At 33.8% G+C, this 21,660-nt stretch overlaps 1 protein-coding gene across 1 annotated transcript in view; it reads right to left on the bottom strand.

Annotated features, from left to right (window-relative positions):
• Positions 1–1,572: 1,572 nt before the first annotated feature.
• LOC129004912 (Krueppel-like factor 6) overlaps positions 1,573–21,660 on the bottom strand; it is a 496,340-nt gene continuing 476,252 nt past the window's right edge. Inside the window, exon 3 of the mRNA XM_054433617.1 lies at positions 1,573–3,136. Within this exon, the coding sequence (XP_054289592.1) occupies positions 2,961–3,136 (176 nt within the window). The 3' untranslated portion in view covers positions 1,573–2,960. The remainder of the gene's footprint in view (positions 3,137–21,660) is intronic.

A 21,660-nucleotide genomic window follows, 5' to 3' on the forward strand; every position in this document is an offset into this window, starting at 1 on the left:
AGTTTAGGCTACAACTTGGCATACAGATGTCCCACGACATCCCCCGCCAGACTAGTCTATTTCAGTATTCAAAAGTCCTCTGATGTTGAGCCCTCGGTGTTGTCGACAACATCTGTTCTAGCAGCATCCCGATGTAGTTGCTGAAGTCTCCACCAGCTCAGCACAGCAGCACTGTATGATCCATCCCTCCCACCACCCTCAGCTACCTACGTCATTGAGCGTGGAATGTCCAAGTATAATGCTACATTCAGCAATTAAATGTGTTTCCATATACACTTGCTAGATAATGTATTTGTACCCTAGCTACATTGTATGCATATGAAATACCAAAGCACATACATTACAAGAGTATTTCAAGACTTTTTATACATGTGTATGTATTTGTTTATGCGTTTAAGAGTTAAGTTATACGTATTAGTGCGGTCAAGTATGTTTAAGTAGTTATAATTGAAGAATAAATCACAATATTTTCCATGGCAAAATAAACTTGTGAATAAAAATAGACATCCTCAGCCTTAAGGAATAATGTTATATCAAACCCAATTGTTTTTGCAATAAAATCGAGCAGGAAAGTTTTTCCTTTGTACACTTTATGCACTTACTATTTGAAGTTTTAAATTAATATATGTATCATAACTGATACCCTGCCACCTCCTGTTTATCAGGAATTAAATATCACAATAAGTTTTATAATCTCATCATAATCTTGATAGCTTCCTTTGGCATTCCTTAGATCCTCCTCCTTTAGTGCCAGTGAAATTTTTAAAACACTCTGTACGTATGTACGCATAACAGTATAGGTTCTCATTTTCTTTTACTTTATAATACCTTATTCTATCTTCTGAAATTTTTATACTTAATCTACTTTAAATTGCACTGTCATATTCAGTTAAAATAGCATTGGTTGGGAGTGACAAAATTTAACAACTTTAACTGTTTAAGTAATCAGTTATTCAAGTTAATTGTGTTACTATTCTTATAAAACAGCAACACACAATTGTTTACTTTAGAAAATATTCCACTCAATCATATATTGTATTGTAGGGGTGCAGGGAAAGTATCGATCAGATGTCAAATGAATTTGATCTTGTCAATCTATTTTAAAGCACAATCGTCCTGCCTTTCGCAATCATTTCATTTTGTTATTGACATCATCCACCAGACGACTTAAAGTAATAAACAAATATATTTTCAAACGATGGGTATGTTTAAACCACATACAAATTTTGAATAAGTTCAACATGTATTAATGATAAGCAATGACAAGTCAGATAATAGTTTTGGTATAAACAACATTTTCATTTTTCATTTAAAACTTGGGACTACTTGGAGTCACCACTACTTTAAAGAAAGATAGCGAAACTTTCCTTTCAACCTCCTTTTTTCTAAAGAATAGAGGTTATAACGTAATTAAGGATAAGTTTGAAAACTTAGGATGTAGGTACATCTTTACACAACAAAAATCAGGTTTCTTTCGTATTACTGTGTCACAATGGAAAAGTCCACAAAAAGCCTGATGAATCAGATGAAAGAGGGATTAGGAGGATAAATAAAGAAGACAGAATGCTCTTAACAGGAACGTACGTTTATTTGCACTGAGCATAAAAGAGGAAAGCTAACACAGGAATAGCGCCCGTCCTTGTAACAGGTCTGCGCGCTGCGTCTCGACGGTATCCTTTAATTTTGATTTTCAGCGATCAAATCGGACTCCCCGTCTTTGAGAGGTGGAGCCCGTTAATAAATCTGTTGTTTTTGCGCGTTTTGTGCGTGAAACTAACATGAGAAGCAATATAAATACTGAATGAAGAAGCAATACATAGATAAATGGCACGAGATTGAGACGCAGTCACGGCAACGGGCGCTATCCAAGGTCTACTGTGCCGAATATAAAACAATCGATCCGATGGAATAATTAAATTACGGATTTTCACAATTTACGGAGACATATCTTTTAAAGATCGACCAAATAATTAAATTTACATCGAGATTAAAAACGAAGGTTTTTAAAGCGATAATGCAAAAATATATCTAGCAATCGAAAAGGTAAACACTATCAGGGACTCGTGACTTGAACTCAATCGAACATACATATTATCGATATTCGTTGGAAGATCTAACCATTCACGCCTGAATTAAATATTTCGAGGGCTGTTCCTTTCTCTAATTAAATCTATATTTCAATATAAAATCTTTCATTCTATTTATTTATTTCTCAAAAACATTCAAAGCATCACATATATATTATAACTATATTATTTACCGTACAAACGTAACTCGCACTCGGCACATTCGTTCTCCACTCGCGTCAGTTTGATTTTTACATGCGTCTCATAGGTTTGTACAAAAACTTACGAATACTAAAATATCGACAAAGATAATAATACGCTTTAAAGAACTATAAGACATCGTCGAAACATCCGGAATAAATCGAAATGCGAAAACACAATGAAGAGGAATGCATATACGAGAAAACACGATCGAATAAAGACGAAAATAACTATCGATAACGCTTTGGCCTCTTACGATACACATACGAATAAAAATTTAAAAATATAACATCCAAAACCGTATCGTTGTACGAGCGAGAAATTATACTCAGTCGGAGAGGTATTCCGAACGAACACTTATTCAACAATAATAATACTAAACCGACAATCGCGTCATCGCGTTCGTCATCACACGTTACATCAGTATCAAAAAGTAGTTTACCTTTATTTAAAATATTTAACAATTTATCCTACAACAATTCGCTATCCCCTATCCAACAAGAATTCCACTAGCTCCGCTCGGACGACCTCGAGAACGAAACGCGACGAGACGATGAAAAGACTAGGATTAACAAATGTAAATTTGGCAACGAGAATTGATGTTAAAAATGACATCAACTACAGTGGAGAATGTCGATCACAGAAGAAGGCCCTGGCAGTGCTCGGGGGCGGGTGGCAGACGACTGCTCGGTGTTAGACGTGCCTCTTCATGTGCAGCGCGAGGTGGTCACTCCGGGAGAAGCAGCGGTCACAATGGCGACATTTGAAGGGTTTGGCGCCGGTGTGCTTCCTATAGTGGCGGGTCAGCTCGTCACTGCGGGCGAAGCTCCAGCCACAACCTTCCCACTGGCACTTGTACGGCTTTTCACCTGGAACAGAGGCAAGCAGTTACTAGAGTGTCCCGGAGCAACAGTACTGCTGAAGATCCAGGAATGACAAGTATCTTTGTATAAACAAGTATCGGCATTCTTCGCTGGCATATTGTAAAGGTGATGTTTTAATAAACTATAGTAGATACTTAGGCTAAGGAAAGGCATGTCCTGTACAAAATGCAATTATTAAAATATTCTGTAAATATGACTTCGACTGTCTAAAGAGGAATGAAAACGCCCGCGTAAGAAACGCAATCAACTAAATATACTAGAAATTCAGTTGAAATCAATCATACTATGTATCATAAGCCAAGTCTGAACAGTTGGTAGCATTGAAAACAATGTTTTGTTTACAGTTTGAAGGTTGGCAGACTGCGCGTCGCGGTTTCCAATAAACCCTGCAGTGATTTAGTTCCAATCACGGCGCGTCGTCGACGCGTTCCCTTCATCCCTACGTACGTGAGTCTGTCTCCACACAACCCCCGTGAGATACAAACACCCCTATATACTGCTGAGTAGACTAAACCAGCAGGGGAAATACTTACATAATCAATAGGCATATTTGGGAAATACACTCGGTAATTTTGGTTGATTTAGAATACGATTTCCTATATCCTAAATACATACCGGTAGAACGATAATAATAATAATCAACAAACATAATAATATAAACACATAATATCCCCCATGACAAAAAACATAAGTTCAATATGTACATATCAACTTATGTTTAAAACTAATATAAACACTTAACACACCATCCCTCCATACAACATATAATATATGTCCGGTGTCTTCGATAAATCTGGGAGATTCATATTAGGAATCATTTTGCTGCGTTGCAAGTACACCACTGAAATATCATTTTAAAGTAAATATGTATATTCAAAGCAACCCTGGTGATCCAATCATTATCGTAAGGTATGAGTATATATGCTTGAACCTTACAAGAAAGGGTTATCCCTGATCTTTATAGTCATTCATTAAACTATTTCGTAGGCAGTAGGCCAAAGAACAAAATCCTTTATGAACCATAAATGTATCCTAAACAGATTTAGGTCAGAGTTAGGTGAGCTTTTTTAAACCTTGACATTCTAGGAAGCTAGGCATATTATATTATGGGTGGGGGAGGGGGCAATAGGCCAGGCATATTACTTCAGGGTCCTACAGGGTTGCGGCATTAACACATAGATAAAATAGGTAATTGGCAGCATTTCCCCCCGTGCTCTACCACTCAACCAAAAGGAGCTGGTTAGGTTTGGTGAGCTTGGGTTAGGTTAGGTTACGGTCAGTAGCTACCCGCGGCGATACTTCAGCCTTTATCTGAGGAAGGCCCCACTAGAAAAACACCTGAGACAGATAAGGAGAAACAATACCAATCGGAACGGCTTTAAATGATGTCTTAACTTGATTATTAGCTAAACCAACCAATAAGTATAGAAATTGTACTGGTAGTTCGTAATAATGTTATAAAAACAAACGTTTCGTTGCGTCGACGGATTAAATAAGTTTCTCTTTGAACAAAATCAACAAGGATGAACATGTTGGCAGCGTTGGAGCCTCGGAAGTGACTCGAGACACGACTGAGTGACATCGTGGCTTACTTTGTTGCCTGTTGTCCAAATTCCGCGGTCAAGCTTAACAGAGTTTTTCGTTGCTATTTCCTCCGGTGTATTTTAAAACTTAAGATTGAAACAAAAAATTTTGGTTGAAAAATATTTATTCTGTGACAAGAAGAACTAGTCAACAACTATAATCATGCAGCTTTTGATTTTAGTAACGTGTGAAAATAGTGTTGTGTTACGTAGTATTAACTTTGTTATGAAAAGTGATTCAATGATGCATTTATGTAGATGACATTGAATAAAAACACAAACACAACAATAGTTTAAAAGTGTTTTGAACTATATAGACCCTTTGAAATAAGGAACCTTGAATCATTGGATAAATTGTATGGAAGAACTGTTACAATTGTACAATTGTGGAATTGTTTGTAACAAATGTGCTAAATTAACACAGTCAGTGCTTAGAGTTGAAAACCTTAGAAGGGAACTAACAGTCTATGCCAATTTATTGTTGGCCGTTTCAAGGAGGAGTGAGATACGCGTATTACTATCTGGATTGCGTATTTTTCTTACAACATGCGTGCATAATAATGCATTTAAATCTTAGACGCTTACTACCAAAATCTCCTTTTATTTCAAAGCTGTACTGTGCAAACCTTTCGCAACTGTGTGACCTTCATAACATTTCAACACAGATTGACATCATACCAAATTACCTCGGTGTGTGCGAGCAGTTTTACAAACATATTTTTCAGGGGTGTTTTATCTAGTTTTAAGGGAGCCACGGAAGGGGTTAACGCTTGGTTTACTCATCGGGCCCAAAACAACCCTCTTCCGCCCCATTGTACCTTCCTTGCACCCGCAACTCTCAAGTAATCATGTTATTTCTAGGATCCAACCCCTACCAGCCCCTGGATGTTCACAGCCACTTGTTAAGGCACTTTGGGTTATTCACTGTTCCTCGACATCATTTTTTAAACTTTTTGGCTGCGATAAGTTATATTCATGGGTTACATTCTATTTGGATATGATTTCTACAATCTCACAATGGTCTGAGAAGTTGTTTGCGTACATCCATTTGACGTTAAATTCAATTTTTACACCTTGCGTTATTCAAATAAAATTGAGTTAGTTCTCAAAGTAGTTTGGAAAATTTTCAACAAAATGCAAAACGTGTGCTTTGGATTAAGGTAAAAAAAAAACGTCTAGTCTACACCAGACAACACTAGAGGTTAGAATGAATACTTATTCCCTAGAGTCACGGGTTAGAATCCATCCAATTACCAATGTTTTTTGGCTACACGATTAAACAACCCGGTCGTTCGTTACCCTGACCCTTAGGCTGTGAGTCAACCTGTAAAAGAAAGGTCTCCGAAACGAGAGGAACATTACGTCAATGCAATAAATACTTGATTACCATCTTTTAGTAAAAAGCACTATTAATACTATTGAATGGTATTTTGGTTGGTGATAAAGTTTAAAATAATATTAAAAAATATATGCATACAACATACTAATCTATTTTCCAAAGTTAGTTACATTTCAGTCCGTCCATGTAACGCCGAGTTAGAGTAAATATTGTCGAAGCTGATTGCTCACTAGAAGTTTACAATGGCGAATTTAAATCAGATAACTTTTTTAATATCAGCATATTACAAACATATAAAATCTAGACGAAACGCTTGTTTCAATGAAACGTTAGACAATTTGAAATAACAATACGGTATGATTAAACCGTTTTAAATATTAAAGAGTACCTGACTAACGTAAGCGGTATTACTAACGGGTTGTACAAACTACCGTCGATACAAGACACAGTGTATGCAAAGAACGTGAAAAGGGAGAGAAAACAGGGTAAATTAAATCACGGGGCGAAGTGCAACACAATGTTCCCTGTTGGCGAAGTTTATCAATAATTTTGGGGCCGTATTCTAAGCAGTCGGCATTGTAGGAAACTTGTATCCCGGCTCCGTTCTTTATACAGGAAGCTTTTAATAATTTAAGACCAAAGGGTAGGGGAAGAGGTTAGATGGGCCCTCCAGGGACCCATAAGCCCGGGCTGTTTCGGAAAAATTCCGCGGGAAGATTCACATACACGTGGCCCGACTGCGCCAGTAATTACGACTTTGCAAGTAAACTTGTTACACAGAGTTAGAGAGATGAAGATGCGTCTTTAGCGACGAGAACCAACCACATTCGAGCGGCAGTGGTTTAATATAGCAAGCAAGCCGGGTAAAAGCTCGGAGCTGCATTTCCAAAACGACTCCGCGTTCATTAATTATTTAAGCGACATAGAGAGCAGCGGAAGAAGCGGAAATAACGTGTTTGTAATGCGCAGCCAGTACGGTGATGGATATTTAAATTTTATTTATACTTCTACAAATGCAAACTAAAACACCACCGTGTATGTGTTAGTTGTTTATACTAAATAACTAAATTAGCTGTTCTGTACAGTTATTTACATAAACTTGATTGGACCAATAGTGTTAGTTAGGTCTACGTTTTTCGAAAAGAAATTAAACAAATTATTACCTGATTACTTAAACTATAAAACCCATTTTAGATAAATTCATTTTACTAGAGTATTCCAAATACTGTAATAGTTAAAATTCGGATGTCAAAATATGAAAAAATTCTCTACCCCTAACACTTATCCCTACTCAAAATCTGTTTCCATAGCTAACTCGTTTTAAGTTCAAAGAGAAATAAATCAACGAAGTTTTCAATAACGTAATAAAACCTCAATCAGTAACAGTAGAAACAAACATCAAACGTTCATCTAAAGGAATTGTGTTCTGGAGATCAGTGGATATTATAATGTAAACGTACACGCGGTCAACATGAAGCTACTACGCTGAGCGAGAATTGTAGGAATAATTCAATAAAATCGGCCGTGTTAGTTGCCAAAGGCGCCGACAGATGTAGCTGGGGTAACGATCGACCAGTCACAGTCTGGACCATCCAAACATCATCCCACAGGTTAAAAATCCCGCGGCTTGTCATTAAATATCCCTATTTATCCCCACATTATGATAGGTTTCCCTTGTGTTAAGAACCTCAAATTCAGATCAGGAATGATTATACTGTGGGCAATGTAATTTATATTTTGTGACTGCAAAGTAACTGATTCGTGAAGTAGAAAATGATTGGAACTAAGTTGCAATGGATAATTTAGACGATTAGTTGTACCATAGATTTCTTATGATGGGGACTTAAGAGTGAAAGAGTACAAATAAACTATCTCGATACTTTGTACCATTAGGAGACCAGAGTTCTTTAACTTACGGTATGTTGGATTACATCTACAGACTATGCATATACCACGAAACGTGTTTGAGGCTGAACCTGAATACTTTTGGACCAAAAAGAGTGCAATAATATTCATTTTGAGGTTATGCTGAGTAGTAATTATAAATTATGCGTATATACGTACAGAACGTTTTTAAGACAGGATATAGATGTTTCTAGTCCAATACGAGCACTCTATACAATAATTTGAGGTTTTCATGCAATCTAAAAATATAGGCTGTGCTAAGAAAGCAATTACCAACAGTTTTCATTTACAGGATCTGGATACTCCTGGACTTATTCGAGCACCAACAATTTAAGGTTAACTTATGGATTCTCAAAACAGTTTTGGTGAGCGTTTCACTACTTTTCCTTAACATGCCGAATTAATATTTAAAGTTCTAGAAGATATAACATGTCAGTATACATTATCCATAAATGACTCTTGCAAACAAGATTTTGATTTTGAACAACTTTACAAACCTACCGTTAACTTTTTCCCCACATCTGGGATAAAAATCCCTAACTGAACTCAGTGGCGCGTTCTGTGGGGGAAACGTCAAACTAATTCTCCCCGCCAGCCTCCTAACGGAGTAATCATATTTTCCAACTCAAATATTAATTATGTTTCGTTTACACTCGTATTGATTACTTTTTGTTGTTTTTGGAGAATTGGGTTAGGGGATGTTTTTGCAAGGGCGATTGAATGAATGAGAAATGTTTCCTTGAAAGTTATAGTTGTTTCTACTCCATGGAGGTTTCATCAGTAGTTTTAAGACAAAATGTTAATACATCTATACCAAGGATCCGTTTAGACTATTCACGCTTCAATACTGTACGAGGGCTTAGCCCCTTTGGCTTTCAAAGTTCTGAGGTGTGGATTTCAGAAGTAAACATTGATTGGTCTCCATGGCTGCAATGAGAACACTCACAATGTTTACATTTGCTATGTATGACATCTCAATGTACATAAGCAGAACTGTCAAACTGAATTTTTTCTAATACCAAACTGCTGGCTCGAGTAGGTGAAATATATTATTCAGCAAAATCATGTGGCTGGTTTATTTAATTTAAGATGATTATGGACATTGATCAAGGAAACAAGCTGGACTCTATAGCCATTGTCTGTATTATAATGTATACAAAATGTACATACATAATGTACATAATGTATACATAATGTAAACATAATGTATACATTCAAAGGTTTCATAGTTTTGCTATTCCAACTAGATAGCGCTCCAATATCTGAGCAATATGTTTTAATTTCCTAATCCACGCTTTCAATTCTGTGTACGTAAATTAGTAAACCATTGTTAGCGGAATATGTATATAGATTAAACATACAACCTAATTATTTTCCAACCATGTAGATCGCTAAAAGAGAATTAATTATAAAGTGTGAACTATCCGGCGTATGCGGAGAAACCTTTTTTGCCAATTGCCAAATTTTATTCATTCGCCGAAATTAAAAATATTTTTACCCAATGTGAACATGCATTTGTGAAATATTGCGTTTCCTTGGCATTAGGAACAATGAGTGAAACCCCGGTGCAAATGTTGCTCTAAAATTAATAAAGAAACATTTAGTTGACATAAACGAACATGAAACATGCATAGAAAATGAATGAGGATAATTAACGCGTCATAAAATGAATTTTTGTTACGTTATTTTTCGGTGGTAGGCATAAGGTATACAAAAATGTCTAAACAGAACCATTATATTTATATTTTTTACATAATGATGTTCTGTTAGAACACCCTACAACTTTAGAAAAAAGATAGTTTAAACTATAAGCGTTTTATTTTAACTCACACCCCCTAGACTATAATATTAGTTTAAATACATAGATTACAAATAATTCAATAATATTGTAAAGCATTAACAAAATTGGAGATATACAAATTGCAATATTCCAACACATTAATTTTCACAGTTTCGATTGAAACTTGCAGTAACAAACGACTTAATTGATTTTGTACCACTAGAAGAGCATCAAATAAATACACACACGATTTTAACAAATGAAATAATACTGTATTAAATACACTTCTATATTAATTCTACATCAATATTGATCACTAGATTCATCGTGATTCATTAGCCTATACTGTATACATTAGTTTTAGTTTGACACAAGTTGGTATAAGTTGGATATTACATTATTAAAAAAAATGAGCCATTACTTTAAAAGTATTCTAATATAAACGTTTTTGCTTTTTATAATTGAAAAAAGTGCATATACACTACAAAGACTTAAAACCCAAAAATGTACTATGAATGATAAATATGACTTAATGCAGCAGTAAAAACGGCAAAATAATAAAGTTAATGCGTAATGCGACATTGAATATTTTAACGGCACAATGAATATTTAAAATATCGCAGAACATTTGTTTTAGTTAAATCCAGTGTTGAAATGCATAATGCAACGAGTCCCAGAGGATAACGAACGCTCCTGCAGAGATATAGTTTGGCTCTGTTATTCTTTTTTGCTAATTGGTAAAAATGGAGTGAAGGGACTCATAAAAGCGGGAAGGGTTATAACTATTTATGTTAAGTTTTTGCTATAGCTAGGAAACGGGAATATTGTAATGTGTGTGTATTTTAAACTTCATTCGTTTGAATTACAGTCGTGTAAATCTGTAATTAATGTAATTATGTAATTTATGTATTTATGTAATTTATGTAATCTATGCAATCATGTAATTTTACGTTGACTCACTGTTATACATTGCTTGGAATTTAAAGGAGACGCTATTCCAAAGTATCACTTTTTACAAACAATATAAATGAAACGAAATTAAGTGGTGAAAATTCCTTACTAACAAATTATTGCCTTAGTTCCATATAGGTGTATTACTGAGCTAAATCGTTTCTTACGAAAAATGCAAACGGATCATTACTTGATAAAGGAATATTTAACAGTCACTTTTTTAACTACGACCATTGACTATTCCGACGTAAGAAATTTTCATTTTCGGCTTCAAAATAAATTTAGTCATTACCAGCATCGAAATTTAAATGGAAAAAAATAACCGTTTGCCATTTAACAAGACTATTTTCAAGAAAAATTATAAAGTAAGACAGAATTTAACAATGAAACGCACACTAGTTGAAGAAAAGAAATCCACAACCTCGTTGTGATGGCTAGAATTTTCTGTCGTTAATTTTTATTTCAACTAAACTACTTGTATCGTAATATTTTTTTCCACAAGGACGAGGTAATTTACATACTGTACCACATCCACTGCGTCTTTAAGATGTATATTATTTATAAACGTTGAATCGACAGATAATGCGAAGGAGAGCTGAAACGACTGAATGACTGACGCGATTTACTGCAAGCGGTCCCATAAACCTAACAATGACTTATAAAGGATAATATCAGTGTTACGTTCAGCATAAAGACAGTTAATTTGGCCCCGGTCTGAGAACAAGTTTTAATGTCTCCTCTAATGAAAGGTCCAATCCCTCCGTTAAACACTTCATAACTGCTACTCTGTGTTTACATTTCTCATTTTAAACGCCCATCGTTTCTTGGTAGCTTTATTTCGAATAGTGATGGTTGGTAGATTAGTCAAATTTGTAGATTTTTCAAACTTGGGTTTTTGATTTAGTGATTTTGAAAGTGAGAACGCGCTCTATTGGTGGTCGGAGCGCAGTATTTCTGTATGGGTCCGAGTTAAAATTACACTATTTACTAATTGCTTTAAGCTATGAGTTGGTCGTTAAAATTGCCATGTTTAGAGCCTCAAATTAAGATACTTCCGCTATTTTAGGATTGACTAAATTTCTATTGGATGTCTCTTTCCACGAGAAGTTTCATAAAAAAATACGATTGGACTGAAAGGGTATACAGTACACGACTTAATAAGACTCATAATGTTGCTCAAGACCTAATGTTTGACAAATTTATCTATCTCCTTTTAGTTATAAGGATTTTGTTACTTTTTGTTTTTAATCCAGTGTAATTATTAAACAGTCTCAGTTATCATTAGAACCACTTAACTCACGATTGAACAGAACAAAAACAATTCCATTTAATCACATGAGCTGTAACTGAACATAGCTCTTCTGGGACGAAATCGGCGTTGACAAAGAATCAACAAAACATTATCGGAAACGATTACTATTGTGTTTATGGTTTGTTTATTTTTCAAAGAATTACCACTTGATTTTTCATTTCTGTGTAGTGAGACGTAGAGTGCAAAACATGTACAAAACCTTAGTACAACCTAAACATAGTTTTTTTCCAAAATTGTTGTCAATGGCGAAACGACTCGTGCGGCGCATGTTCAATTTGTTAGGCTAATTTAAGAGCGCGTTAAGGAGCCTTAAGTGGCAAAGGCGTCTTTGACACGAGTTACAGTCGAGAGCTCTTAGCGGAGAGTGGTTGTTTTTAAATACCCTCAACGCACAATGCCAGGCCTTATCACATGGCGCATCCCACCACTCGTCTGTGAGGCTGCACGTCAAGTGTTAAAACATTGCACATTGAGGTAATTATATCAATCGACGCACTTTTTGTATACTAATAGTGAGACCGATTGACTATTTGTTATTTGATTTAAATTAAATCCTCTGTAGTTAAGGAATATCTAAAACGATAGTGTGACGGAAATTTTAGACCATTTTGTTTATTCATCTGGAAGTAATATTTTAATTTCTTTGTTATATTGGATACAAAAGTACATATTTACCTAGATTACGAAATAGCATATTGCACAATGGTGGGCATCACTAATATAAAGATTTCACATAATGATTGGAAATCTTTGCAATATTTGCGTTGTTTTGATGTATTAGTTGGGAGGTTTGAATTTCACTAAATAATTAAAATACCGTTCACTCTATTTTTATTTATCACCAAAAAACTATCAAAACGTCCTAACGATTTTTAAAGATACAAAATCAATCTCGTTGAATCTGTTTTAATCCATTGAAAATAAATGAATTTTTATTCGTTTGTGAAACTAGCTCAGTAGAAATATTCAAATTAAAATGGGAAAATTATAGATTACTGCTGTCAAAAATTTAAAATACTTGTTTATGTTTTTAAATAGTTAGATTCAAAGGAAATAAACCTAAAGTGTTCTTGTTGTAACTGAAAAAAAAATAATTGCTATTTCCATTGGCTTGTAAAATTATCAACGCAAAATTAAAACTAAATGTTTCAATCAAATTTCTAAAAAGTCGAATTTAAACAACAATTAAAAACTTAATTACCTTAAATAGTTATCTATGGGTTTCATGTGAAATAAAATGTGTAGCACGAGTAAATGATAGGAAGGCGAGGATGTGTAGCGAGGGCAGGCACTTGTTGCTTGTTTGCTGCAATGATTGGCTGATTGTTATTTACGCCGCCGTTGATACACAATCATCGATATCATAACTTGATAAACAAATCCCTAGCGTCAAAATTATTGCTGTCAAGAAAACCTTATCGCTAAAACATCTTTAGCATTGATTTATGTTTCATTATACGTAGGTGTAGTTACGTTGTTTACTAGGAAACTTCGTACATATTTTTTTTTATCATATGTGTAGATTATTTAGTTACAAATACAAAACTATGCAAATCTTGTTACTCTTTCAATAATGTTATTTGTATGAGGCGTGGATCTTGTGCAAAAACCTTAATAAAACCTGAATATATATATTTTTTGTCCTAGGACGCTAGGCACGAGCCCGAGATTGTGTTTCACATTACTTCAGGCTAGACCTAGGGGTTGCGGCATTATCATTGGACAAAATCTATTGGTGATTTGGCGGCATTTGAACCTGGGACCTCTGGAACCGAAACCCGCGCTCTAACCACTAGACCACCTCGCCCCCCTGGTATAAATCCTATATAAAACAAACACTAATTCAGTATGCAGTTATGCTGGCCCGAGTGTGTTTTATTGAATATTGAATGATAATTATATCAGTTTTATAAACATTGAACAGCCTTTAGAGAAATTAACAAAATTGTATTGGATCATTTTCATCCCCGTTGTTGTTTATTAATGATTCTACAACAATACACAATTTTACTATTCATTATTATCCACATTATCTCCCTTAATACTCTGATTAAACAGGCGGGAAACGATGCATAAAACTAGTTTATATGGTTTTGTTTCATTTCAACTGGGACATAATGTATTTAGATCATTGCATAATTAATTGTGATTTAACTTAGCCTACCGGGTATAAACTCCTCTTGAGAATTTTGTGTTATAAATTAAACTAATGTAACGAACACTTATTCACTTTTATTTTTAATCATTATCGTCACAATCATATTTATTTTACAACAATACAACAATAAGTGTACTGATTTATCTTTGAAAAATATTTATTTTGGTATTATTTGTCATATAAAAGATTTGTACATGGACTAATATTGTCAAACACATATATCAAATCAAATATACAGCTGCTACAAATACGCAAAATGATCAAAGTAACCCATGGAAAAAATTCTCATATGCTGAAAACAACTCACTTATTTTGTTATAACTGCAAAATACTAATGAAATATTTCAAATATACAATTTACGGATTACTGTTTTGTGAAATTTAAAGCAAAACTTCGTACAAAAACAACAACTGAAACAATCAAAATATAAAAAAATAAGCTAAGTGAAAACATAGTTTTACCAAGTTTTGTACCATATGAAACACACTTTTATTAATTTACAAATAGTGCACGAATCGAGAATATATTCTTATTAACCTCTTTGTGCGGTAATAAAATAGTTTTTTTATTACAATACCGCATTTCCCTACAATACAACAACCAACACGATAGTACATTACAATACAACAACCAACACGATAGTACATTAACAAAATAGTACAATATTCTTTACAAAATATCGCCGTAAAAGTATAAAATGGGGTTTGGAATAAAACAAATCGTAACGAAAACAAGTTTTAGCAGCGAACATAACGGGGTAAAGTGAGTGTAAAATTGGCCAGCTAGCTTCAGAGCAGAGTGACATATTCGTGAGCGGTATGCAGAGTCACGCGCCGTTTTAAGATACTAAACTGCGCCGTTTCCCTCCAAACCCCGACCCGTTTTGTCTTTTATGGTTAAAATAAACCTAGTTTGTATTTCACAGTAGTTTGTCTAGGTTGATGCTGTGAAGATTTTAAATACAAATATTTTGTTGTTGTAACCATTTTTTTTGTTGGCATTTTTGTAAATATATCACGTATTATATTGATCTAAACATATTCCAATAGCTTCAATACGGAAATTACTATTATTGTATTTCAAAGAATGGTAAAATATGCACACCATTTCAAACTGTAAACAATGTTATAATGACGAAATAATATAATTATTTCGTTAAATTGTTTAAGTGGTCAGTAATTATAACCTACTATGGTGTAGTTTTTTAGTGAATCTATTATTCAAAGTAATATGAAGCTACTCACACCAGTGGTAAAATAAAGAATATTTAAATATCAAAGATTTTAACTATAATAAAAATATGTACTAATAGTAGAATAGGAAACCTACTCGGCCAACAAACTTTCCAGTAATTTTCAAAGGTTGGTGTTGTAATTTATTCCTTATTATGGTTTACGTGTATTTTTCTGTGTTTTTAGCATGGATTTTTAACAAATCACGTACCTTTAATATATTATCACAGTGAAAAATAAAAACAAAACATTAATTTATTTCGAGGAATGGTTAAACAAGTCGGCAATTATGAGCAACAATGTGTAATGTAATAATTTTAAAATATATTTGATTTGGTTACCACGTGTACAATATGAATCTACATCCTTACTCCTGAAAGGCCATAAATAAAAATTAAAATTGCAGTGTTCTCTGGCAAAACGAAAAGTATATCGATAAAATGAGCATGACTGATACAATTATTTTAATACATTCCTAAAATCACAAAATATCACGTCAAATAACACTTATAATAATATATTTACACTTATACTGCACTAAAAGATGGTAAGTGGTGGCCGATTTCGATTGGACACTCCAATCATGATCAGAACCAATAGACGAATGACTATATTCAATATTATGACAAATGTCACCATGATGAAAAATGTTCCCGAACAAAAAGAATATATGATCAAGTTTACGAGGAGGGAAGCAAATTCATTTGATGAGGAAAAGATCAGCATGCTAAATAATCCGTTGAATAAATACAGACATCCCCTTTATTTCTAGAACGGAACCGATGATTGATTATACTTTTGACAAATTGGCTTGTCCGCTGTGTTCCAATTAAAATTGGTGTGACGACACCACTTGGACTTTTCCGAGGACGAATCATCTTTCAGTGACATTTTGAAACTGTAATAAGAATGAAATTGGTTGGAAACATAGTATTTTTAGCGTTGATGAGCGTTTAGTAAACTTTGTTTGGTTTCTTAGAGCATTTAAAATTTATTATGATGATTTAGGATTACGAGTATCGAAATAAAATAATAATAATAGGTTAAATACCTTGTATACGTCCTCAATCCAAGTCGTCTTTTAAAATGACTATAGTTTCGGGGCCAACAGCCCCATTGTCAAATTTTCTGTCTTGTTAATTACTGTTTATAGCATTGGTCAAAGTTGAAGTACACATATACACATACACTGACACACGAAACATTTATATTTACACGTAACATTGAAAAATTCTACTTTTTGGCCGGCCTAAACAAAAGTGATTACTGTACATCATTGTGCGGACCGGTACACTCAATAACAAAAAAAGTGAGTGTACCGGTCCGCACAATGATGTACAGTAATCACTTTTGTTTAGGCCGGCCAAAAAGTAGAATTTTTCAATGTTACGTGTAAATATAAATGTTTCGTGTGTCAGTGTATGTGTATATGTGTACTTCAACTTTGACCAATGCTATAAACAGTAATTAACAAGACAGAAAATTTGACAATGGGGCTGTTGGCCCCGAAACTATAGTCATTTTAAAAGACGACTTGGATTGAGGACGTATACAAGGTATTTAACCTATTATTATTATTATTATTCAATCCAGGAGGCAAACATGGATAAAAATCGAAATAAAACACGTAAAACCATTAGGTCACATGAATATTACTATAGAAGGAATAAAACAATTCTTACAAACTCTCTTTTTATTTTAAAGATTAAAATGAACATCTGCTATAGTGCTCACCTAAAAAAGTTCGCCATTTCGGTCCAGAGAAAAGTCAATAGCCTTTTGATGGTTAGAAACTTTGCACAGCTATTCTTATTGGGCTTTTAGTAAACGGTCCTGGCTAAGGAAACATCTAAACTTAGTCAGTAACAAAGTAACACAGATAATCTCACCCCAATCAACAAGTTGCGTCCATATTCAGCTATAGTCTAAATGAATATTTCGAAGACTACACACCCTACAACAATACATAACAGTACCCAAAGAAGAAAGAAAAAGAAAAAAAACAAGAATTTTGACGATTCCCTGGTCTCAACGACTATGGAGAAGAGGACCTAGGTAAAAGGTAAAAGAGGTAAAAGAACACCCAAATACGAGAGCGTTGCTGTCTAAATGACGATAAAACGAGGCTGTATTTTAATAAAGCTTTCACTATTTTGTGATACTGAAGAACTGATTATTTCTTAATTTTATCCAATCTGCGTTTTATCAGTCATCTCTAAACGTTTTAACGTAGTTGAACCAGTATAGTTTTGTTACACAATTAAATGAATACTAACTTATCTTCAAAACACATACAGGTTATGTTTGGCTGAAAATATAAAATATAATTGCAGAGTAAATTTATTTAATCGATTTCTAAATTATTTGCCAACTAAAATACAAATTAGTAGTTTTTTTCAATAAGGTGAATTAGGTGTCTTAAAGTTTAAATAGAATTTAGGAGATTCTTCGCCGTTGCTATGGCAATATTATCGGGTTGTTGACTGGTGAGTGGTAAACTGACATCCAGTGGATTGACATTTGCGCAGTTACCAACATTTAGTGCACACCACTGAGTTGTGCACATCACAGTTTGTATCAAAACAAAACAATACAGATGAGAAACGTCCAATCGATCAGTTATAGTTTTGACTATTGACACAACAATGTGAAGTTGACATTAGATTCCTATAACGAAACTGTGACTGGTTTTAGAATAAAAGTTATTCTTAATTGGTTTAACTGAACCACCAATAAATAATTTTTAAAATTCACCTCTAGTACTTGTTTAATTGCCCCAAACTGAAGTGGAGATTGGATGTGAGCTAAAGCGTACATTTCGCTACCAACCTTCGTAGAAATGAGTATGTTGATTCATGAAAGATCTAAAAAAATATCAAATTTTGTATAAGATGTAATGTTTTTAACTAAGAACAAAGAAGTCCAACGAAAGTGGTACACACTAGTTTTTAATTAACAAAATGAGTATTGCCTATTTATCAGGATGCGATATGAAGTCATTCCAACTTTGCAGTTTTATGATTCCAAAACCAATAGACAATAGCTTTTCTTTGAACATTGAAGGATGATTCGAAAGTCTGGACAAGCGAGTTAATCACAATTTGGTCAAATTACAGTACTTTAAATGTAAATCACATTACCACATGTCATTGAAATGACGATGCAGCTAACCTAATCAAGAATTGAAGAATTGTTTGAAGATTGAAAGATGGATGAGATGTCTTAGGATCCAACTGAAAATTTCAAGGGGTTGATAAAATAGTGTTAAATTAAAAACGTAATTGAATTTATCAGTTAGTGAACGCTTCATACGATAAAAAAAACACGAGTTATACATTCTTTTACTTGATCGCTAACCCACCAATCAAGTGGCGCTATTGTTTATATTTAAATACTTTAAATATACTTAGTATGTCACAAAACTAAACTAAGACCCGAAATCACAAAGGCAAGGTTCAAACCAGCTAGAGGCGAGCTAACCACTTGAAGGCGGCGTTTTCAGACAGGTTCATTAAATTACAAAACCACTCCTGTTCATTATTGGCGTGGTTTTCGCATAAGTTGTGTTGCAGGGGGAAATATAAACGTTAGGGCTGAGAAACTACCCCTAACTACGCTTAATATACCTTCTGTTATACAAAGGGAAGGTGTTGGTTAAAACATACAACATTGCAGGAAGCAATTCTGTTCTAAAATCTCAGCACCTTATGTAGCAGCCTAAATGAAAAACATAATGCTAATAATGAAGTTTGTCAACTTAGATATAGAGTAATACTGTCTCGAAAGCCGCAAATAATACAACAAATATTGATACACACAAAAATCAATCGGAATTTTTAATAAAGAAAATAGATTACCAAGTACATAAACTACTAACTTTTTAACTATATTATATGATAGAAATAATCTCTTGTATGGATAGACGATGAATATATATATATCTTACGATGATATCACAAAGTAACCAATGCATAATGCAAAAAAAGTCCTGAAAACTGAATATCAGGTAAATATAACATCCCTTCTTAAAACTTTCCAAGAATGTTTCATAACAAAATACTTGTTTATGTATAGAATGATTTGTTCTAAAGTTGTGATGCGGTGGTTATACAGTATAATATTTTAAAACTTGTAAGGATTCTTTTGAGGGTATTGCAGTAAATGAGTTCACTATGCGAATCCTGCATAAAATAATCATCGTGATAATCTTACGTCATCTTAGTTTTGAAAAATACATTTTTATGCAATGGCGTTTGTTTGAGAGGGAATTCGAGATAGAGTTATACGTTGTGTCTGCAAATTCGAAGGAGCCGACGAGACTGTTTAACAGCTGGGAAACATAAATAGATTAACGGCTAGTGTAAAAATATTATCTACGAAATAAATATAAATAAAAAACATTTACTTAGTCACACAACAGGCGCCAACTTTAGACACTCTCTTAGTCACAACGCCGCAGTCTCGGCCTACCAAAACTTAGCTATAGCACCAATTTATATGGAGCGTCTCTGTGCAATGTTATGGTTACATGTTTTTTGTTTTAATTTATTACTGTTATTACCATGGCAATTGACCAGCGAGTGCGATGTCACAACACTGTTTGCTGTAACCTTGTAGAGAAGGCTATGATGGTAACCATGGCAACTAAAGAAACAACAATGTTCACTTTGGTTTACTTTACTGTTACAATTTCGCTGGTTTTGTCTAGTCAAAATCTTATTAAAATGAAACGACAGGAATATTAAGGGGCGCGACAAAATGTAAAGCATTATACAACTTAAAGGACCCATGCATTTATTTTTTCGTAGCAAAAAATGGGTAATGCTACATGATGCAATCACAAATGGACAAAATAAAGAAAAACCCAACGTGTTACAATGAATTGAACTGTGACTGAACTGACTAACAAAACTCGCAGACGCTCTACGATCATCCCAGGTGTAACAACTTCACAAGTAACCATAACGACAGAACTGCCTTAATTATTAACTCGTCAATGTTACCAACCTAATGAAAGGCACGTCAGACATTGCATCGAAATCTCTATTGACTCTGCTCAACCCCAATTAATTTCCCTGCCGGAAATGTCGTAATGAGTACAGGGAATTTGGATGCGGAATAGTTGGTGGCACGTGTATGTTAGGGATAGTGGTGATAGTTTGATTAAATTTGAGATTAACGTAATCGTATGGGCAATCCATGAAAGATTAAGTTATAAAATAGGTCAAGGAAAATATAGAATAAAAAATATGTCAATGTTGAAATTACAAAGTGAAGCTGAATATTCTGTAAAGATTGTAACACTATAAATGCAATAAAGATACACCCTTTCTTATGATTTTAAGTAAGGGGGTTAAAAAGTAGCTTCAACGAAACCAGGTTTTATTAAATTCTTCTCGTTTGTTATGTAAAAAATGAATTATGAAAAAAACTAATTTTTGCTGAGATATTTTTCATTATTAGTTTTTTATGCACAAACAATTGATCGAAAAGATACGTAATTGAAGGAAATGTATATGGTATTTATTTTGGGCTGTTAATACATCATAAATCATCGCCTCATGAAATTAAACTGGTAATTGTCTGGTAAAATAAGATGTTCTGTTTATGTTACCTTCCTTATGTTCCTTATATGTTTAGAAAAAGAGGGACACAAACTCCAGATATATTTTGAAAAATTAATTTAGACACCTCATCAGTAAACAACAGTATTTTACATGTTTTAAATGTCGTATCATAAACTAGAACTAGAGTTAGATCGTATACACCAAAACCCATAGAAAATATAATAATACAAATGTTTAGGAAAGTAATATTTATAATAAATCATATTGTAACTTTTTAGTAAAGAGCAAATTCTCAAATTTGGGTATTTTGGTTGCAACCGTGCATTTACATGTGAAAAATTAGAAGAAATATCTGATTTTGGGTTTGTAGAAACGTAGATAAAAAAGTTAAATGACTATCGGCATATAAGTGAATGGCTAAACAAATAGTTCGTAATCTCTTCCATAGTTGTATCATCAAACAACATTTTGCATAACATGTTAATGCACATTTTACTAAAAAAAATTTAAAATTGCTCTATATAGCCTAACAGGTTTTAAATTATTACAATTGGAAAATAATATGCGTTTGTTTCATATAAAATTAAACCCCCCTAATTTTCTTGTAGCATACCACATTACCCCCCTCTCATTCCTAATCATTCCGAATTTGGACGAAAAAATATCTAAGAAGATATAGAG

Source organism: Macrosteles quadrilineatus, unplaced genomic scaffold (genome assembly GCF_028750875.1).
Source record: "Macrosteles quadrilineatus isolate MER2022 unplaced genomic scaffold, UCM_ALF_1.0 Scaffold_12__1_contigs__length_5162894, whole genome shotgun sequence".
NCBI classification, from domain to species: domain Eukaryota; kingdom Metazoa; phylum Arthropoda; class Insecta; order Hemiptera; family Cicadellidae; genus Macrosteles; species Macrosteles quadrilineatus.